General features: G+C 41.5%; 1 protein-coding gene and 1 long non-coding RNA gene across 2 annotated transcripts in view; one reads left to right on the top strand and one right to left on the bottom strand.

Annotated features, from left to right (window-relative positions):
* robo1 (roundabout, axon guidance receptor, homolog 1 (Drosophila)) overlaps positions 1-20,651 on the bottom strand; it is a 371,682-nt gene that overhangs the window by 134,304 nt on the left and 216,727 nt on the right. The window contains 1 exon segment of the mRNA XM_034700847.1: positions 17,493-17,582. Coding sequence (XP_034556738.1) covers positions 17,493-17,582 — 90 coding nt within the window.
* On the top strand, positions 17,019-17,805 carry LOC117825161. The gene is made up of 2 exons (XR_004633795.1): positions 17,019-17,101; positions 17,418-17,805. It is a non-coding gene; the product is annotated as an uncharacterized LOC117825161 (long non-coding RNA).

The following is a 20,651-nucleotide window of genomic DNA, read 5'->3' as shown; positions in this document are numbered from 1 at the left end:
GAAATCCTAACAGAATTACAAATCCAATAGAAGTTGGAGACATCATTCAACGTCTCTCTTATGAGAAATGTTATAGTGTAATCCAAATTATTCACAAAACAGCAGAGGGATCCGCTCCTTCATGTCAAACTGTGGAACAAAAACTTAAAATCCAGAGTTTGAAAGATACAAAAAATGAAACACCAAAACAGTCCGAGCGCGCTTAGTCAGGAGCTTATTGTGGCGTCTTTTTGGAAGAACTGGATCCAAAATTAATCAATGAATATTGAAAAGAAAAAAGCTGAAATTTCAGCACATGCTCCGTTTGAGTATTTCAGTGGAACTGAATGAAGAAATGTGTCAAAACTATGAAAGACACACTGAGTAGGAGCAGAGGAGCGCTATCCCTTCTTTTAATTCATCCCGTTTCTGCCGTGCGCTCGGACCAGGCAAACGACCTCATTCAATTCATTTAGTTCCTTTGTGCGTCAAAAGGGACAAAATAATAAATCCACTGATAACCGAAAGTTGAGTTAAAAGTGTGTCAAACAACGCGAGCTGTCGCTGTAGTCCACGCGTAAAGGCTCTGTCCTTGCAGTCACATTATTTCAGTCCAGCTTTGAATCTGTCACTCGAGATCGGAAACTTCTGCGAGTTAGTCCTGTCCTCCCTCATCCACCAGATCCACACGCGAGATCAGAGCAACTTTTCCATCACTTTCCCCCCGTTTCTCCTCCGCTGCAACTCCAACAGATCCTCGTGCGCTCGCAGACCCCGGAGCTCAGGCGCGAGGGGGCAAACACGGATTCATATTCACAGCATTTCATTCAAGGAAAAGCGGAATGGCTCGTCAATTGGTATGCGCCTTTCTACCCCCTCCATAGACCCGACAATGTTTCCCAGAGAAGAAATTTAACCTCTTCCCGCCTGGATCGCTGTTACGCAGTTACGCAGCGCACAAACTGGCAGGCTGCTGTGTTTTCTTTCACTTTGTCCAATAATAAGAGAAAGCTTGTAAAACTATCCGGACATGTTGTTTTTATTCTTTCTGCGGTTCATGAATACTAACACATGTTTAATCCTGTTCCACTGATATTCCTAAAGGGACTTAGCAGTGTGTTTTGAATCTCAGCAGTTATTATATAATGGTTCTAACACAGCCTACTTAAAGCTTTTGTTTTGTCTCGTGTGGTTTCGTAGTCCATTAATTTTTACAATATTACTGGCAGGATTATCTCCAAATGCTATTTTTATCCTCATAAAAAGATATACAGATTAAAATATTTGACACCAATCTCCAAAAACATCAAAACTCTGACTACTGTCACATTTTCTTTGACAAACTTTTGTTTCACATTTAAAATTCAACGCCGTCAGACTCCATTCAGGCCTGTCTTAGACTGACAACTTCATTCATGAAGTTTCTCAACAGAGACTAGCCACCAAGTGTAAAAAATAATAGAAATCCAAAGAACACAGTCTGCAGTTAATGTGCATCACTTCTCTCTGACTACACATGTTTAATCAAAAACTGGTTGGACTATTTATGTCGTGGTCCATTGCACTATTGTCACATTTTCCACCAATTTCATATAAAGTAAGGACTCTCCCAAAAAAATGTGTTTCTCATCTTATTTTTAGTTCAAGCTTCAGTGAACAGAGTTTTTCTCCGCTCTAGTGTGATCAGTTGTATCCTTCTTTGAACCTCTGAGTCATCCAGACTTCAGCCTCGGAGAACTTCTAGAAGGTCTGGAACATGTCACTTCTAAATGTGCAAAGTTACCTTGCATTAACATATCCAGAATGTGGGGGAGGCATGAATGACCACAATGAAGGAATCAAAGATTCACATTTCCACAGCTCATCTCAAAGCCTCCATGTTAACTCCGCTGCACATTTTTTACCCAACAGCGCCCTCCAGTGGAGCCTGCCAGTACTGATATATAGAGACCTGTTTTTTCCATGTGTCAGCTTAAGAGAGTCTGGTGACACATTAGTCATAAAGCCCTGTGGTTCTGAAAGTGTGTCATGTTTCAGATACTTCTCACAACATGTACTCCCACGTTTAGTGGCGGTTTCTCTGAAATCTTCAACGCTGTGGGCTGAACACTGAAAAATCATCATACTTTATCAACCACTGAATGAAGAAACAACAATAAATGCACTTGAGAAGAAAAAGTCATGACGAAGAAAGACTGTATTTTAATCTGTTTTTTAAAAAATGAGCAGACTGAATGGCTTCAATTATAATTCCTTGTCAGCTGCTCAATTTAGCACAATGAACATCAAAAATGCAAATTTAGTTTGAGGGCAGTCGTTAAAAAGTAAGTCATCAAAAACGTAAACAATCTCCTACACATGAAAAGACGGGCATCAATAATCATTTTAACAGTTACAAAGAGGCTGCTCCTTTAAAAATGAGCTCAAATTAATCACCATAGAAACAACAAACCCATTCAGCACAAATAAAGACTCATTTTAACTAACTCAAGCTTTACATTACTCTATACATGTTTCTTTGCACCACTTTAAGAGTCTGCAATCAGCACTATCCTGAATGCTTCACAACAGACACGCTCACCTCATGCTCACCTCTGAGCATGTTGTTGTTTCTCAATCATGCATGTGTGCATTATATTACAGCCTTACACACTTCATTCCCTATCTGTGTGTCCTGTTTCTCTAAGAACGTTTACAGCCCTGGATCTGTACAGAGGCCATTCAGCGAAGTCTTTTCTTAGACCCACAGGGTGCGAGGAGGAGAACAGAGATAAGTATTTTGAAAGCACACAAAACAGACATGATGATGTCATTTGCAAAAAAAGAAAGGGGAAGAAGAAGAAGAATGTAAGGAAAACAAACTCATACTAGCATTTATTTATTATTCAAATGCCGAATCCCATCATAAAAGTAAACAAGATACTTAAGATTTTAGACTCCGACCCCACCACTATAAACCACATTTTCATCGTTCAAATTTTGCCTTGAACTATTTTAGACAGGTTTGGTTTCACCCTGTTTTCCTTTCTGTCAAAAAAGGAAATCAAAGACAGGTATGCACAAGTTATGAAGCTCCCTGAACAGGAGAGTTCTCTGTCCTCTCCCTCTTCTGTCCTTTGCAACCTCGATCAGACCAGCTGAGGCAGGAAACTGACACATTGTCAGGGCTGTGACGGCAGAAAGCTTTTGACACCACAGCCAAGTCGCTTTCGCACATAACAGCTTCCAAAAAAAAAAAGGTACAAAAGGATTAAAAGTTTCCCATCCTAGATTTTACAGAGCCCTGAGGCTTTTAACAACTGCTACGGAGAACCAAAACAACTCTAATGTTGTCAAAGATTTGATGAGCCATCATATTTGGAAGTCAGCTGTGTAATATTACACTTTTTGTACTTACTGTGAGAACCAGGGTTGCATTTATGTGGTTTGTTGTGGGAGTGCCTCAAAGTCTGGAAGCTTTGGTGATAATTATTTCCCATCCGTTTGCACCAGAGAGATTTCTGTGACCCAGTGACACGATGGGAACCATGTGGACCCTTATGGTGGTTTTTCGGAACTCCCAGCATGACGAGCATTGCAAACAGAACCACCAGCAAACACAGAGTCTGCATGGCGATGCTTGTGGACAGATAGGCTGGAAGATGGGCCTTTAGCTTTCATAAAAACAGGCTAGTTCAGCTGCTGCAGTTTGGTACCCCTTGGAAATAGGAAAATAATTAAAATCTGACCAAAAGATCCTCTTGAAAAACAGCAACAAACCGCAAACATCGCCGCACTTCCCACCAAGTATCCTTCATGCTGCTTCCCTTGAGATCTGCCAAATACATAAACCCCTGCAGGCTTGGCCGCTTTCCTAAATCCAGTGACAATGTTTCCCCCCACAGTACGATGGGATCTTAATGAGGGCAACTCTGTAAACAATATGCATGCTGAAGTTCACTCCCCTCTCCATCACACCATCAAACCACTCAATGGAGAGACTGTCTCTCATCTTCCCGGCCTTTTCTAGACCCTGATAATTCTCTTTTTAACATTCAAAAGGAGTTTGTGGACCATCTAGCTTTTCTTATGATGTTTCTATGTATGCAGCGGGACGGGGGATCCTGTAGCCGTCATGCTGAGTCCCCCCTTTCAGACGCGTTGGACTCCTCACAAAACTCAGGCCCCCTCAGCATAGAGGTGACGGGGTGACATGCAGGCGAGGGAAAGCAAAGGAGGCCACATTCCCTTTTTTTCCCCGACTAAGACTATTTAATGGCTTTCATTCCCATCTCACCAGTGCACCAAACAAGATGGCATAAAACAAAACCTTTCCCCCGCAAGAAAAGACACTCCCTGTGGAGAGGCAACAAAAACGTTCTCCCCACTGGACAGAAAAAGAGCACTTTTCCATCCTTAGAGGGACAGCAATGCATTTTTGGATTCCACACTCCACAGGCTGAAGTTTTCCCTCCTGAATATGTTTGCAAGTAAACAGAAACTTGTCAAAGTTCCGGCTGGAGTCACCTTGGACAGAATACGGCAGTTGCAGGTACAGTATGTTTGAGTTCCTTTCACAGGCACTCAAGCTGGATGGTTAGCATACTTCACTCGCCTCACATTCACTCCAGCTTTTATCATCCATGTCCTGTCCTTGAGGAGACATCCTTTTATTTATTCATTGTGCTGCTTTTCTTTTTATAAGACAGCATTTCAAATTTGTAGTCCTCATGAGCTGGCATTGGGCACCAGGTCTCCAAGGTGTTTTGAAGAGATAAACATGAAAAACATGAGGAAAGAGGAAAATGTTTGGTCAAGCTCTTTGTGAATATTCCAAAACAATCAGTAAATAGCTGCAGGGTAACTTCAGTCTGCTTCTATTTTGAGGCTATGATATGTTTTAGAGTTACATGAGCTGATAATCTCAAATAAAAAAAGACTATCTAGGATGAGTGAGTGAACCTGCAGGAGTGCAATGTTCTCTGACAAGAAAGGGCGGGACTCTCATGGATGTTTTAAGCTTATACACAGGCTTGAAGTTGTGTGGGAAAGGTGGAGAAACACTGGCATTAAATCCCATCATTTCAAACCCCAATGGAGGACAAAAAAACAAGCTAAAAATTGATGACTTTAACCATATGGAATTGCATTCATTCACCTGAGCCAGCATTTTTCCAGTCTCTTGCAACACATGGAAATCTCTTGTTCTTTAAAACTTCCTGTAAGAAGTAACTGTTGCATGATGGAACTGTGTGGTCGCTGGAATCTGCAGGACATATATCATGTGAAATGAGCACTGCCTTGTCATGCAGTGGGCGTACAAACAGGAGACCTCTCCCTGCTCCATCACAGCCCTCCTGAGGGTAAGATGATTTTCAGGTGGGATGACGGATTGTTAACGTGGGACTGACAAAGACTGAGAGGAAGGGACGGAAGATGAGATGTGATGCGAGGGCGGAGAGGAGAGATGACCCGAAGTCCTGAGGAAGTTGGATCATATCGGTGTTTCCGTGTCTTCTAAAAGAGGCTACAAATCATTTCTGATTGGTTGCTCAGGGAGTGGTGGAGCTTCATGCCACAACTAACTGCTGAAGTATCTTCCTTCATAGCACATCCGCTGTTTTAGTCTTAAATTACTTTCTCTAAGTGCAGATCAGACAGACCTGTTGATGTATGTTCATTTTTATAAAAAAGGTTGGATTGTGATTAAAGCTACTGTGAGGAATTTTTTGATGTTATGAAACAATGACGTACAGCTAACATTGATGCCTCTTGATGAGCTAAAAGAAGCTAACAAGACCTTTTAGGAAATAATTTAATCTTCACAGATTATTATTTATAATTTCTGTAACCACTGCTGGGGGTAGGTGTCAGATGAGATGATTATTACATTATCAACAGAAACTGAAGATTGCTCACAGGAGCTTTAAGTAGACAATGTTAAACAATATGTGAATGATGTGGTTAGAGTAGAGACATACGGGTTAGGTGTGTAGGCATGCTTATACCTTAACCAACTGAAATATCAATGCAATGAAATTCAAAAGAAAGTCAAAGACCTGTGTAAATTTGCATCAAATGACACAAGACAAAATTCAACTTATTCTGCAAATTTGCTTGATGCTGTGTTGAAACAGAAAATCTGTGTTTGGATTTCTCTGAAATACTTGAATGCATCAGAAATGATCCGTCTTAGCTCCAATCAACAAACAGGTAACACAAATGTTGTGTTCTTGTCTTTTTGCAGACAGACCTGACAGATATTTTGTTTTAACTGCATCATGATTTTATTTAATCAATCTTGTAGCCTATTCAATGCAACTGTAAAGAGAAATTATCTTTCTTTTTTGGGTATATACTGCATAAGTGATGCCTCTATGTGACTTTCTACTTACAGTGAAACTGAGACTCAACAGAAACCAATAAATAGGCACTCCTCCCAAAGCACCAGTGTTTGGTTTCCATCAGTGAAATCTTCCTCAGTAAATGTTATTAACGAAGGTTATGTTGCTGATGTATTGATACATATTCACTTTGCTTTTGTTCTGAACACACTGTAATGATGTAATAACCCTGGGTCAAACTTACATGAGAAACAAAATGCAAATACTTTCTTTGCTTTTGGTCTGAATGCACCTCATCAGTTTTTAGAAATGTTTCCTTATTGAGCCAAGAAACTGATTCAAAATTCAAATCAAAGCTGGTTAGTCTGACAAAATCCAGCCATATTTAGACCTTGACACATGTCAGCACAGACTGAATGTGAAGCACTAAGTGTAGTCCTGTCATATTTCTGGAACATCTACAACAGAAACCTCAGTGATAGTCAGAACGTTTCCTCCTGCCTGTGCGCTCTGGACAATACTCTGGCCCTTCACTTCTACATAAGGGCCCAGGAATGCAAAAATCTGGGCTCCATCCCAGAATAAATACAGTTAACCCACTCAGATGAGCCACAGAAACAAGCCAAAACCTCCTTTAGAGAAAGCAGACAAGGCTAAAAATGTCTCCTGTCACTATTTCATTGAGGGTTTGCCAGACAGCAGTGAAAAGGACCATGCAAGGAAGATGCAAAAGAGTGCTACAAACTTAAACACAAGAATGAATCATTCTTTTCCTCACTACAGCCTCTCTGTTCAGTTTTCAGCAATAAAAAAAGAAGACAGAGGTCCAGTGAAAAGAAAATGACAGAGAACTCAACAAATCTGTTTCTGTTCAGGGAATGCCCCCATGCATGACGTTGCTGCGAGAAATGTGAGGCAGAAAGAACGAGGGGGAGCTTCACAGGAAGCCGCGGCGAGGTTCGGAGCACAAAGCAGGATGAGGCGATAAACAGGCTGTTGCTTTTCCGCTTGCCTGCACACACTGAATCCCCTCCTTTTTTCCCCGTGTCTTTTAATGGGCCTCACATTAGCATCTGTTTAGCGTCAGCCCCGACATGGTCTGTGGAGGCTGATTAAAATAACCCGGCTATCACATAACGTCCTGGCAGCAACTTCAAAATACAGTCACATGTTGGAATATTTGCTGCAGCAGACGATCAGGAAATCAGCATGAATGTTTGTCACTTCTGTTGTCAAATAAATGTTTATTAGTGTTTATATTCCATACGGACAGACGTGAAGTTTATTATGTTCAGAAGAAGTTTTCAGGCTTACGATCAACACTTCATTATTCAGTTCTGTTCAGTTCAGTTCAGAAAAGAGAATAACAGAACCCAAATGGATGGTATAAAAGTTTCTCTGGCTGTCCTTGGATCGCCCTTTTATCTTTCCGTGCAGCTTGTTTGGTGACCTCTGTCTAACTCTCTCCCTCAGATAAAATGCATAATGGCCGCAAGAAGCAGCATTGTATTTCATGCTTAATTGGCTTAATTGGTTTAGAGGCAGGAGAGCTTTAATGAGTGACAGTGGGGCTCAGAGTAACTGAGCCAAGAGATTTCTTTGTTCTTATCACTGCTGGAGCGAAGCCAATCACATGCAAGCGAGATACAAGACAAGATCCTGACCGAGAGCAGAGCGCAATCACAGCAACAATCCGAGCATTGTTTAAGTGGAAACATAAACAACAATTTCCTGATTCAATCTCTTCATTACATTGTAACTGCATTACAAATGTGAGCGTTTGCTGCGGAGGATTTTGAAAAAAGGCTCTTCTATTTCTGTTCAATTATCTTCTCAGGATAAAGATGTGACAGCACTGACAGTGACAGATTAAACAGCTCAATTAGTTTTCAGTTAAAGAGAAGCTGTTTTACATTCAGGGCAAAAAGACAGAGTCAGACAGAGGGAAACTGCACAACCAAACAAGTAAAAAGATCCACTTCATTATTGGCATTGCTGTTTCCTCTAATCACTGCAGTGTTTCTGTGGGATGTGTGTATGAGTACGTGTGTGTTTGGATCAGTAGCTCAGTTTACCACATTGAGTCAGTTCTACTTTCTTAAAAGCAAAATGTAATCTGCATTATATAACAGTAGTAAACAAGACGAAGAGTGTACTGCCAAGTTAAATTAATTGTGCTGCTGTCAGTGCTTTGAACTAAATGCTAATGCAAGTATCCTAATACGCACACTATGTTGCTAATATAGTACTGGGCAGTCTATACATGTGCACCGTTTAAGGGGAGTAAGCATGCTATGTGTTAATTATTGCTCAATAGCAGGTTAGCAGACACATGTAGCTAACACAAAGTTGGGAATGCTGGTAGTTTTTTTTCTCAAAGCTAATTTTTAGGGCATTTCTGTCTTTATTACATACAGTTGGACAGCTGAATAGTGAAAGAAAATATGGAGAGTAGAAACTGGAGGGATGACATGCAGTAAAGGGGCATGGTTGGGATTTAGTGAGCCACCATGGTCACGTCGTTTCAGTTGTGTGAACATGACTTTGATAACTTCTCATCTTAAAGTCTTCTCTCTGTACTGACTTATTTCTAAGTGGATCCTGTAAATGCCCACGGAAGACTTTGTTGAAGTATTACCCTACACAAGGCCAAAAAAAAACCCCTCAGATTATTGATGTCGATATGTCACTCTTTATGATCAGAGTCCAACAGGCTCTTTTCTAGGTCTAGGCATGGTTCATAAACCTACCAAATTTCATATATCCAGGTTGAACTTGCTTCGAGGGCTGATTTTTTATTATTTTGTAAGGGGAACCAATGAGCCACACTGCCACATTCATTCACAAGGAACATATTTTCCTACTGGACTTAGATCCATGAGGTTTCAGAGCTGTAAAATGTTTAAAGTATCTCTGAAACAATTGCCATGGCAGCAGTGTTAGATGCAGGCTTTTGAGCTTTACGAGGAAGCATACTACACATCTAAGGACATCGCTGAACAAATCAGAGTAGAGTATGATCAACATTGTAAGTGGACTGGAGGATGCATGGGGCACATGCTATAACCGCTAGGCTACACATGTGTGCCCAATGATATCAGGATATTTGGTTGTAAACTTTGATGTACACATACAAAAAAATATAGAGTTGATCACAACATATGAGAAACAAAGACATTTTGTTGAATGTCTGAAAAAAAAGTGGTTGAAATGGCTCATAAAAACCACCAAGGTAATCTCATGAAGCCACTAGAGGGGAGGTCAGGAGATTACCATTCTCATTCTCTGGGGATGATGAATATCAATAATATACAATCAACAGTTGATGACAGATTAAGTCTCAACCAAATTACTACTCTGGCTAACCAACAGACAGACCATTATTGGTATTCCTCGAACTCCACCACTGTGGCTGAACAATCCATAGCACTTTCTGCAATTTATGTGGACTAGATAAACATTCACTCTTATTTCTTGTGTTTTCCACATTTGTTATGTTATATTACTGAAGAGAAATCAATCAATGAAGAAAAACACATACACTTTCAACACTCTAGACAAACTGCGACTGTAAAACCAAACTGCCAAGAAGCTGAGAATTGATAGGACAGTAATATTTGTCTTTCTCAAAGTTATTTCTCCCACAAACTTTCCAGAGTATCATTCTGCAGTAGTTTGTGGTTTTAATGGGAACTTCTTAGAGCCAACCTTGGTGAATGATCTCTCTCTGAAGACTATGAGCAGAGAAAAAATGCAAAGACAGTGTTCAGGCTAAAAGAACTCCCCGCCCCTTGAATAAAAAGCCTATTCTTTCTCTGTCTCTGTCTCTCTTACTGTGGTGCGATCAGCTGCCAAAACAAACTGGCGCTGTGATGAATGTAATAAATATGATCGATGGGATATCTGGCGCTGCTGACCTCACACCACGCGCCAGAGTCCAGGGAGCAGGTGCTGCTCAGATTTACAGCCCCCATCACCCCCCTTCTTGTGATATTCTCCTCACTCACACACACACACACACACAAACACACACACACACACACACACACACACACACACAGACGCTGAGCCCTGCTGAGACACAGTCACACCACTGAGTCTCACACTGAGGCTCAGAGAAACAGGCCTAATAAGTCTCTGGCTGAACTCTGTGTGTTACATGACTATGGATGAATCATATCAGCGCTAATAAAACCCAGCAATGGTTTTACAGATCATCAAGCCGTCAGTCAGCACTGACAGTTATTAGAGTAATTTAAGCTGGAAGGCGCACACAGCGTTGTCAGAGAGGAGGCGAAGCGCTCTTTATGTGTTTGCTCATAAAGATCGCTAATTGATCCAAAGCTAAGGGCGGCTCTGATATGAAGAAATCAGTGTTTGGCATGAAATAACAACAAAGTGGAGGGGTCGTTCTATAAAAGTTTGACTTACAAGGAAAGTACTGCCTATTAAAAGCAACTGCAGCAAATTCAACAAGTTGAGAATGTCCAGAATTAAAAGCATTTTGTATTTGATCATGATATACAGCACACACCACTTGCCGGACTGTCTATTGTCAAAATGACTGAGTCTCTGTCTGATGGTTATGTTCCTAAGAAGTGACAGTGGTATGGATTTAATCATGTAAGCTCTTTCTATCATCAAAAAGGTGTGCCATTGCGGTTGTTACACCGTATAATATCAGTCAGATGTTGTCCTAGAAAGGATGCAAAATATATTTATATGTTGTGAGTTTTATGTCAATCCATTCATTATCTGTACTACCTGTCTCACTCAGGGTCACAGAAGACTGCAGTCGATCACAGCTATCACTGGGCGAGAGGCGAGTACGCCCAGGTCGCCAGTCAACTACAGGGTCGACATAAACAGACGAAGACAGTAGTAATTACACCTGGAGAAAATATACAGTCACAAATTGATCTCTGAAGTATGTGTTGGACTGTGGGAGGGAGCCTGAGTACCTGAATACTCACACATGCACAAGGAGAAGATGCTGACCTTATACAGAAAAGCATTTGCCCTAGAACTAGGAACCTTTATGCTATGAGGCAACAGCACAAACCACTGCACCACCATGCATCCCCGGTTATATGACAGACTGGATTTATTTCTCTTGGCATGTTACGGACCTGATATAATATGGTACAAGTTGGTTTGTTTTCTTGATCTGACGCATTTGGAAATACTGGACACCACATTCAAGGCTTCATTCATTTGAAGTATGCTCTGAGGGCATACACTGTGTGTGGAAAACATTTTGCAGAGTTCTGTATTGCGGCCAAGATGCCTGTGCGTGTGGCACGTCTTCTGACCTTCGACTATCTCAACATATTAAGTAAGGGATAATGTTAGCTGGTGTTTATGCAGAAAAGAACCCTGACAGAGTGAGACAAGACCCTGACATGCCATATCTTGAAATGTATTGGCTTGCTATTTGGCTAGAGTATTACTTTACAGCATATCATTATTGTCCGAGTTAGACTGTAATGTATAGGGAAGTGGCAAAGAGAGGTCGGAGACTGCTTGCAAGAATTTAAGAATTAGAATTTGTTATAGCAGTTATTTGAACCATGAACTCCTTTAAAGACAGAGGGACCCTACGTATTTCCTCCTGTCTCCCTTGAGATGCTGAAGAATGTGACCCATTTAGATCATAAGAAAACACTTATCATCTTTGCACTGAGAGATTAAACCTGTTTGACAGGGCACGAGCAGCTGATTATTAGCACTTAGCAAAACCCTATCCAATCTTCTCCCCAATTATCATGAGCACACTAGAAACGTGAATCTGAATATTTCCAATTTAATTCTCACCTCACACTCTTTGGGATTTTGTCCCCTTTGCACTTGTGCTAACTCCCATCTCAAATCTTAGCCCCCACTCCAGTGCCTCTTGACCACATTACTCCACTTTTAATCCTGAAGAGAATGGCTAATAAACCCGTTTCCTGGGACGGTGCTAAGCCAAGATGAGCAGACAAGGGAGAAGAAAGGAGATTAGATAGGGAACAAAAAAAACCTTTACTGCATGCAGGACATTAGTGCATGGTTATAACTAATTATATCTCATGTGAATCACTCCTCCCAGCACGGCTAGGGATCTTTCTCATTGTTGCACTGCTGGCAAACGAGTGCTGCTGCTGCACTGGGAGTAATATGTGAGAGTGCAGCTAGCCTAGCGTGTAGCACTCTCTTTGTTTCCTGTATCATGATTACAATAGCACTAACACTAATGAACATAAGTGAGTGTCATGGCTACGTGCCACCCTGATGCTGTGCTGACTCTTGGGTAATATATGAGGGGGTGACACTGTCAACGAAATTGGTTTTCAGGCTGGGAACTCTCAAGGCCAGAGCAGCAACCCGGTAATGAAAGCAGAGGACAAATAGAGAGTAGAGCTCTCCATCTCCTCATGGTAAAGCTGTCAGTGCCATGTAGCCACACACGGAGCATTCCACATCCACAGTAATGAGGGAAAAACAGACACCTGGTCTCCATTGACTGGCCTTTATCTATTTAGAAATATAAGCTGCAAAGGCTCAATTCAGATATAAATATACTAAAACATTATGAGAGGGAACTCGTTTTGCTTCTTAAAACAATTTGTGTCAGCTGAATTAAATTTACCTTTCCTGGCTCTGTCTGTATCAGTGACTAATGAAAGAAGTATTAACTGAGTCACACTCTGAATATAATTCATCTTTCTTCAAATACTGGCACTGTTTTCAATGTGTGCAACAACTTGTAGTAACACATCCCACTGATTGTACGTCTTATTGAACTAGCTTTACTACATGAGCATGAGTTAGCCAAGTGTTTTTTGATGTTCAGTGACTAACGGTGCAACATTTTCAGGATGTGCCATCCTTTTTAAAAATAATGGGAGGTGTGGCAAATCTTGTCAAAGAGCCTGGTTTACTTTAAGTTCAGGAGGCAGTAAAAAACTACAGCCAAAGGCATTAGTACATGTTTATTTTATTTCTAGTGTTCTTACAGACATTAGACTTTAATAGAGATGTTCACATTTAGTCAACTAAAAGAATAAACATCCCCTTCATCAGTCTGAATTACTAATATTCTTATATTTGTAGGCCTGAAACGTCAGTCAGATGTTGTGCCCTAAGCTGAAGCACAGCCAACCTTCACTAGCAGGGGCTGTTGCTCCCCTTAATGGCTACTGCCATGATGTTATATTGCTCAACTACCTGGCTGTAAACAAGCACAGATGAAAGATGGCATCTTGTAGCGCGATGCATTTTGGTATTATTTTGATGTAGAAATTGGAGGTCAAGCTGCCAGCACAGGCATGAGGACCTGCAAGGAGCTCTAGCAGCTGATGGTGCTAGCTCTGCTATCACAATAAATGCAGCAACCCAGATATGTGGTGATCCTGTGTTTAGCTGTGTTTTATAAATTGTGTTTTCTATTTTCTTAACTTTAGACTTGTCAGGTAGTCAGAGTTTAAATTTCTGTTCAAACAATCAGTACTTAAGTCGCGGGGCACCATTGCTGTGAGGCTGGATGTTTATGGTTATTGTGTTCATACATGTATTCCTGTACAGACAACAAATCTCCTTATTAAGGACAAATAAAGATCGATCTATCTATCTATCTATCTATCTCTGATCATCTCTAGGCCTTGGACATGGGTGTTTCTTCACTTTACACCACTGAAGGTTACAGCTTGATCTGTGCCTGTCTCATTGAAGCATTTGTAGATCTCTGGTGTTTTCTGGTCAACTTTGTAAGGTGTCATAATATACCAGCTAAAAACTTACTTGGTAAAAGAAAAAAGCTCAATCCAATCACAATTGGTTTATTCACCCTTAACTAATGGTTATTATCTATGGAACACTGGGTGACATATTTGCATGGAAATATAAATATAAGGCTTAAAGTGGATATATACATCATTAAAGGTGCAGTGACAAGTTTCAGCCGGCCCATCTTTGCAAAGAAAAACTTAAAAGTCCAACTTCAGCAATGATATGTGTTCTTTGCTTTAGCAGACAAAGTGACACTCAGCTGGTGCTCATTTTAATCTTTCAGAGAAAAGTAAGCATGTTAAATGATGAATACTTTGAAACAAAGACAATAGTCTCATCAGCAGCAAGTTAGTCAGCATGGTACATACACCAGCTTGATGAATGTTTAATCTACCTGCTGTTTGCCTCTCTTCTCTCAGCATGTTGAATTTACAAGTGAATCATCCAATCAAAGCTTTGCTCTAAAAAAAGAACAACATCAAAGCTGTCTTGAAATAAAATTTGAATACACATTAAAATCCTGCAACTGTGAGATAATGACTAGATGGCTCTGACGCTACACATGGCCACAAACTTCCCTGCTTTATACCTCTGTTACTACCTCGGATGGTGGATCAGAGGCAGAACGACTCCACCACACCGTTACACCTCTGTGTGTTACACATTGCAGATGAGACAAAACAGGTGCGTTTATGTGTGTATGCAGACAAAGAGCAGGAAGGACTTAAGTCAGTATCATCAGTTAAGACACAGGTATATCTGAAAATTCATCCAAACATAAGTGCAGTTTATATCTTTATTGTTAGCTGTGCAACTTTCAGATTTTCATAATAGAGATGCGGTCCTTGTACTGTGCATATTCTGATGATTCATACAATGCCATATCTCTCATCTTTCTGACTGTACCAAAAGATTAACCTCCTTCACTTTACAGCTCTCAAAAAGACTTGTCTTTGTTCTCCCATGACCTCGCTGTACCTTGGTCTGTGCAGTGAATGGGTTATTGTAAATGCTCAGAGAAGAATAAAACTCAATATTAAAGTCTGGTCTCCTCTATCCTGAAGCCAATCAGCAACAACAGTGTGGCAACCTTCAATTTCCCTCCTATTTTTATTTCCATAACCCGACAAATAGAGGAGCTCTCTGAGGTCGCCTTCCTTTGTGATCTGTCACAAACACCATGGTAGCCGTCAGCGGAGAGGCAGGATATGAGTTCTGATGTGCTCTCTCAAGTCACGCTTCATGTCCAGGCAGAAGAACCAAAGAGCCGTCTCGTTCCTGTGTGTGTGTGTGTGTGTGTGTGTGTGTGTGTGTGTGTGTGTGTGTGTGTGTGTGTCGACTGGCAAAGTGCGGGAGTTTTATACGCCTCTCTAATCTTCTTCCTTCACACAGGTCAGTCTCATTTATTATGAATGTGAAGTTTTGAGCAAAGCTCTTTGATATCGGGAAACAATTTAGAGCTGGCTGAGAGTTGATGTCTGAGGGGGCCAATAAAAAACACTTTTAGTGGATTGTGAACTTCAGGTCAGCATGTGGTTCCTTATAAAATTCACAGTAGACTGAATTAATCCCAGGTGATGACCATAAGAGACATTAGCGTGTCATTGGCTAACACTGTGCCAGATGTTTTCAGTTTTATATGAGGTAAAAAAAGTTTCAGATTACAGCTTTAGAGACACTGGTAGACAACATAACACTCATCTGCCTCAATGTCATGTGTAAGAGTGAGATCAGATAAACAGTGAAACCTACTCTGTAATCAATGAACCACTTTCCCTGTAGAGTTCACACCACAATTAAACCCAACCTGGCACCCAGAGGATCCTTTGCTGTAACACTTCAAGGTGCACTCCACTTTCACCTGAGCTAAAACAGGCAGCTGTCAAGATTATCCACACAGCGAGTCACGCTCCCTGAAAATGGAGCCTTTGGCAGTCGCCCACTTTGCCCTATCAGTGGCAGACTGAGGTATTAGGACACATTAGTCTCATTTCCAATTCACTGACTGGGCCAGATCAACTTCCTTCATTTTCATGCACAGATGGGATTAAATGGCCAGATTAAAGATGAACTCCCGGCGCTGTCCATCCCACAGATTCATCATCCTAAAGATGAACCCAGATGCAGTGAGGCATATATGACATGATCTCCCTCTTGAAACCCTCTTTCAAAGTTTGCTCAGTCTTTGAAAACTGTGAGCTGTGACTTCATGCTAACTAAACTTTAAGATTCCTGCAACAATACTTGTGTTGACTGGCACTGCTGAAACGTCTTGGCACCACAGATAAAAAGCCCAGTGTGATACCAATTATAATTGCATGTTGTTTTTGGTAATTTCTTGAATTTCAAGCAAAAAAAAAGTCCAGAGCTGCCAAACTCTCGCACACAGTGCTGACCCTCACAACAGTTTCGGCAGTTAATTTGGTCTTCCATTTCTGCACAAGCTTTCCTCAAGCTGTGTGAGGTCCAGTTGATCGTCTTGGGAGGTAAGTCTCCCCGCCGTGACATCACACTAAGAATACTTTTTCCCTCCCTCTGAGCCCCCAAAAACCCTAACTAAAACACATGTGTCATCACAATTTTCTGTGTGTGCTCCTGTGTGGGAGTCTTCTCCTCAGTTGGGGATCCTCACTCACAGCTCTTCCTTGCAGAGCTCTGCAAGCTGAGGAGATATCAGCTGCTCAGTCTGATTCAGAGTTCTCCCGTGTACTATTTCCCCAGAACTTCACTCTTTCAGCACCCAGAAACTGAAAATACTTCTTTTGTCCAATGACTTTTCAACTGTAAGCATCTTTCCGCTTCAAAAAAAGCAAACAATTGGCTTAAATCTGTTTGTGTTCCTGGCAGGATGAACCTGCCAGTCAAATATGGCAGCTGGATTAGTGGCCCAACATGTCAAAACATGAAGCTGTAGTTAGCCTACTGCTCTGGCCTCATTACTTTTTTTCGTTACACCATTTTCTCCCATGAAACATTCTGATTTGGTTTTAAGTCAATAAGTAAAAGAGAGCCAAAGCCTGCTGTGGGTGAAGGTGAGTCCAATAGGTGTGTCTGCTGAATTTTATCCAATAGACAGGAGTTTAATTCCTGTGTGAAACGATTCAAAAATGCGGACTCATTAAGATGTAAACTGGTTTTTTTTTTACTTAGATAACTGTGTGTCTGTGTCTGTAACTTGAGGTGTTTATGCTGCTGACAGTCATGTCCAGGTCTACCTTGAAAAAGAGTCATTTAATATCAATGGGACCAACCTGGTTAAATAAAGGTTATATAGGCAAACAGTTTCAGCAGCAAAACTTTGATGTTAATAATGTACCTAACAACTCAAGGCCTTTTTTTCCCTCAAAGGTCAACTCAAACCTTCTGAGGATCACGTATCGATACACAGACACACTAAGAATCACGGGAAAGCAACAGCAGTACCTGTGTAGCCCAGAGAGTTGTCATCCTCGAGCTCAGTGGTGGGAGCTGGTGTTGCCCCTTGGCTCGTTCCATCCTGAGCGACTCCGGTCTCTGTCAACAATAACACCACAGGGACTGAGAACCCAGACGCATTCTGCCCACTTTCCCCCCCACCCATGGTCCAAACCTGCAGCCCTCTGCATCCCTGACACATGCAGAGAATGAACACACAAAGAAGAGTCCATCTTTGAGTGCTGAATCCAAACATTGTACAACAATCCAGATAGTTGTGTACAATCCAAGTGAGTCTGATGAGTAAAAAGTAATCATCTAATGAATGTGTCAATCATTTGTTGGGTAAAGATTCCTCAAAATAACGTCTCCAGTTTTGGTCTCAGCAGGAGGCTGTTCAGTTGTCCCATGTAAGGCTAGAGTGTTTCATGTGTGAGAGTGTTAAACGGAGTCATCTCCTGTATCAATAAGTGGCTGCACCCCTAAGGGGGCACATGGTCTGGACAGAAGGAGGGGCCAAGGGGACACTCTGCATGATTGACACTGCCAATCTGCATGCACACGTACGTTCCTGATGCAAATACAATAATGCACCATTAATTGCTAATCAGCTCCTTTTGATTCGGGCCTGTCTTTTTATGCATGTGTCTTCTTCTGGAGTGACAGGTTGAGTGTGTGACAGGAGGTGTGAGGGCGGGACAGAAGGGGGGAGGTGAGAAAAAGAGAGGCCAAGAGGGCCCAGTTGTGCATGGCTTATGGGGGGAGACGGGAGACCAACTGTGCCCTCATGATGGCTCTGTGAGGAATAAATCAGACCAGGCTGTGCTTGTTCTCTTTGTGGCCCACTGACAGGGGGTTAATTTGGGCCGGGAGGTAAGAGGAATCTTAATCAAAGAGCATCCAACCCCTTTAAGCTAACTGAGCGGCGGTCTGTCGGAAGTATCTGTTTCCTCAATGAGATCTGGCATCACTTCTGATAAATAGCAGACGGGCAGACGGAATCGCTCATTGGAGGGTACTTTGGATCACCGGAGTGTGAAGAAGAGGGCGACCCGTCATTTCATTCACCCCTCCCACCATTAGACAAGAGACAGAAAAAAACCTACACAGACTTTTCAATCCCAAATCCCACTTTTCAACAGATTTAGACACAAAAACAGACATTGAAAACATAGTGATCACATCCCCCTGCTTCTCCTGTAGTGTTGCAATTAAAGTGACAGCTAAAGGACATCACACTGGGTGAAGCCTATCATCATGCACTTCAGTTTATCTGCAAAGCAGCGTCTGACTGACAACACTACAAGAGAACAGAGTGTCTGAGTCACACAGATTTATCCATGTAGGTTAGTCTGGCTTAGACATGAATGGAGCGGGATGGTACACATAGCACACGAAATGAAAACAAGCGTGACGTGAAGAAACACAGACATCAAGCAGAGTCTGAAGTACTGTCTGACACTTACAGCGTGACACCAGGAAGATGTGTTGGTGTTTCTGTGTTTTTAATCTGTTCAAAACAGACAAATTATGCCAAAATGCAGCTACTCCTTCAGACAAGAAAAGTACTGTGAAACTGACAGAAATTACAGGGTGGAACAAGTATCAAAACCAGGAATGAGGAGTCTTTTGTTATTCTTCATGCAAATGTAAACATACTTCCTCTTAGAACTATGTACAAAGCAAATCAAACAAAAGAAGTTGTGTGATGTCTTCCAGTGTTTGAATAGTGGTTGGACTGATTGGCTTGATTTGAAAGTTTCCTTATGAACCTCCTAAATGTAGAATCAAAGTTCACTCTTGGCTTTGAAAATTAATGAGAACTTTCTTCAATCAAAGCTCCCTTGTGTCCATATCCTGTGAAAACCCTACACATTCAGCCAGTAAGAACAGCCTTATTTCCAGCTTCTTTACAATGCATTTTAGCAGTTTAAAACTGCTTTTCAGCCATAAATATGATCCTTCAGTTTAAATGAAACATTTCCAATGACCATTTGGAGATTCATTTTATAACATACACATCTTTCATTGCTAATGAAAACTTGCACTCATCATTAGCAGATTGCTCTGTTGGATTTGATGTTTCCTGTTTATATTGAACAATAAAGACAATAACACATGGTTGTAAACATGAGTAAAGCAGCTATGAAGAACTTCTATTTTGTACAGATTTTGGCGCCACTTGTGGATGAATAAGTCACCCCATGTACGGAGGCTACAGTCCTTGAAGCAGGTGGCCCGGGTTAAATTTTGACCTGCAGATCTTGCATGTCAATACTACTCTCCACTCCCAGTTTCCTGCTCTATTCTCTCTGATTAAGGGCGTGAAAGAACACAAGTAAAAACTTTCAGAAATATACATATAGAGCCATCTTCTAGCCAATGGTCTGATTTGCTTTTGTCAGTTATGTCTACAGGCATCAGTATGACATTAAATCTGGTCACATAATTTAGAAAGCTGATTTCCTTAATAGCTCATATCTCATAGACTCTACATAGTAAAGCTCTCATCTCTCAAAAACAGATTCTAAAGTAGCTTGTTACAAACATGACTGTTATGATACAATTCTTGACCATGTATATTCAATTTTGCTCTCCAGCATTGTATACTGTATCTTCTTTTCATGTCTATACCCCTAGGTGGTCCAGAGTCTGAGGTCCAATTAGAATCCACTTCAGAGGTCATTAACAGGGGTGCACCCAGCTGCCCCCTGGGTCTGAGTATACCAAGTCAGGACCTCAATGTTGTCTCACTAACCCCCTTTTACCCCCAACACTGCACTCCAGTTTCCCTTTTGGCTAATTAGCAGGGCACATGTGCAGATAACAGACCGCTTACTAAATAATACAAAGGCAGGCCAGCCTCCTCTTTGGTCAGTGCGCCTGGGCCCCCTAATAGAAGTCTTGGCCCCAAGTCCTCCTCAGAGACACAAGCCTTTGGCTTTGTTATCTTATATTGTGGTGGTGTTGGGCACTAGCAGCATTGATAAACTGTCTATTTCACGGAGCCAGGTGGTAGCTTCACTGTTTTCTAAATGAAATAGCGTTTCAGAGCCTTGGCCATCGCTGCCCCCGGCTCTCTGGAACTCTCTCCCTCCACACATCCGCAACTCTGACTCACTTCAATCATTCAAAAACCACCTCAAGACCTACCTGTTCAAAAACGCA

The sequence above is a fragment of the Notolabrus celidotus genome, chromosome 14 (assembly GCF_009762535.1).
Source record: "Notolabrus celidotus isolate fNotCel1 chromosome 14, fNotCel1.pri, whole genome shotgun sequence".
In the NCBI taxonomy this organism is placed as follows: Eukaryota; Metazoa; Chordata; class Actinopteri; order Labriformes; family Labridae; genus Notolabrus; species Notolabrus celidotus.
Note: the sequence above shows the minus strand (reverse complement) of the source record. Positions and strands in the feature narration are given on the sequence as shown.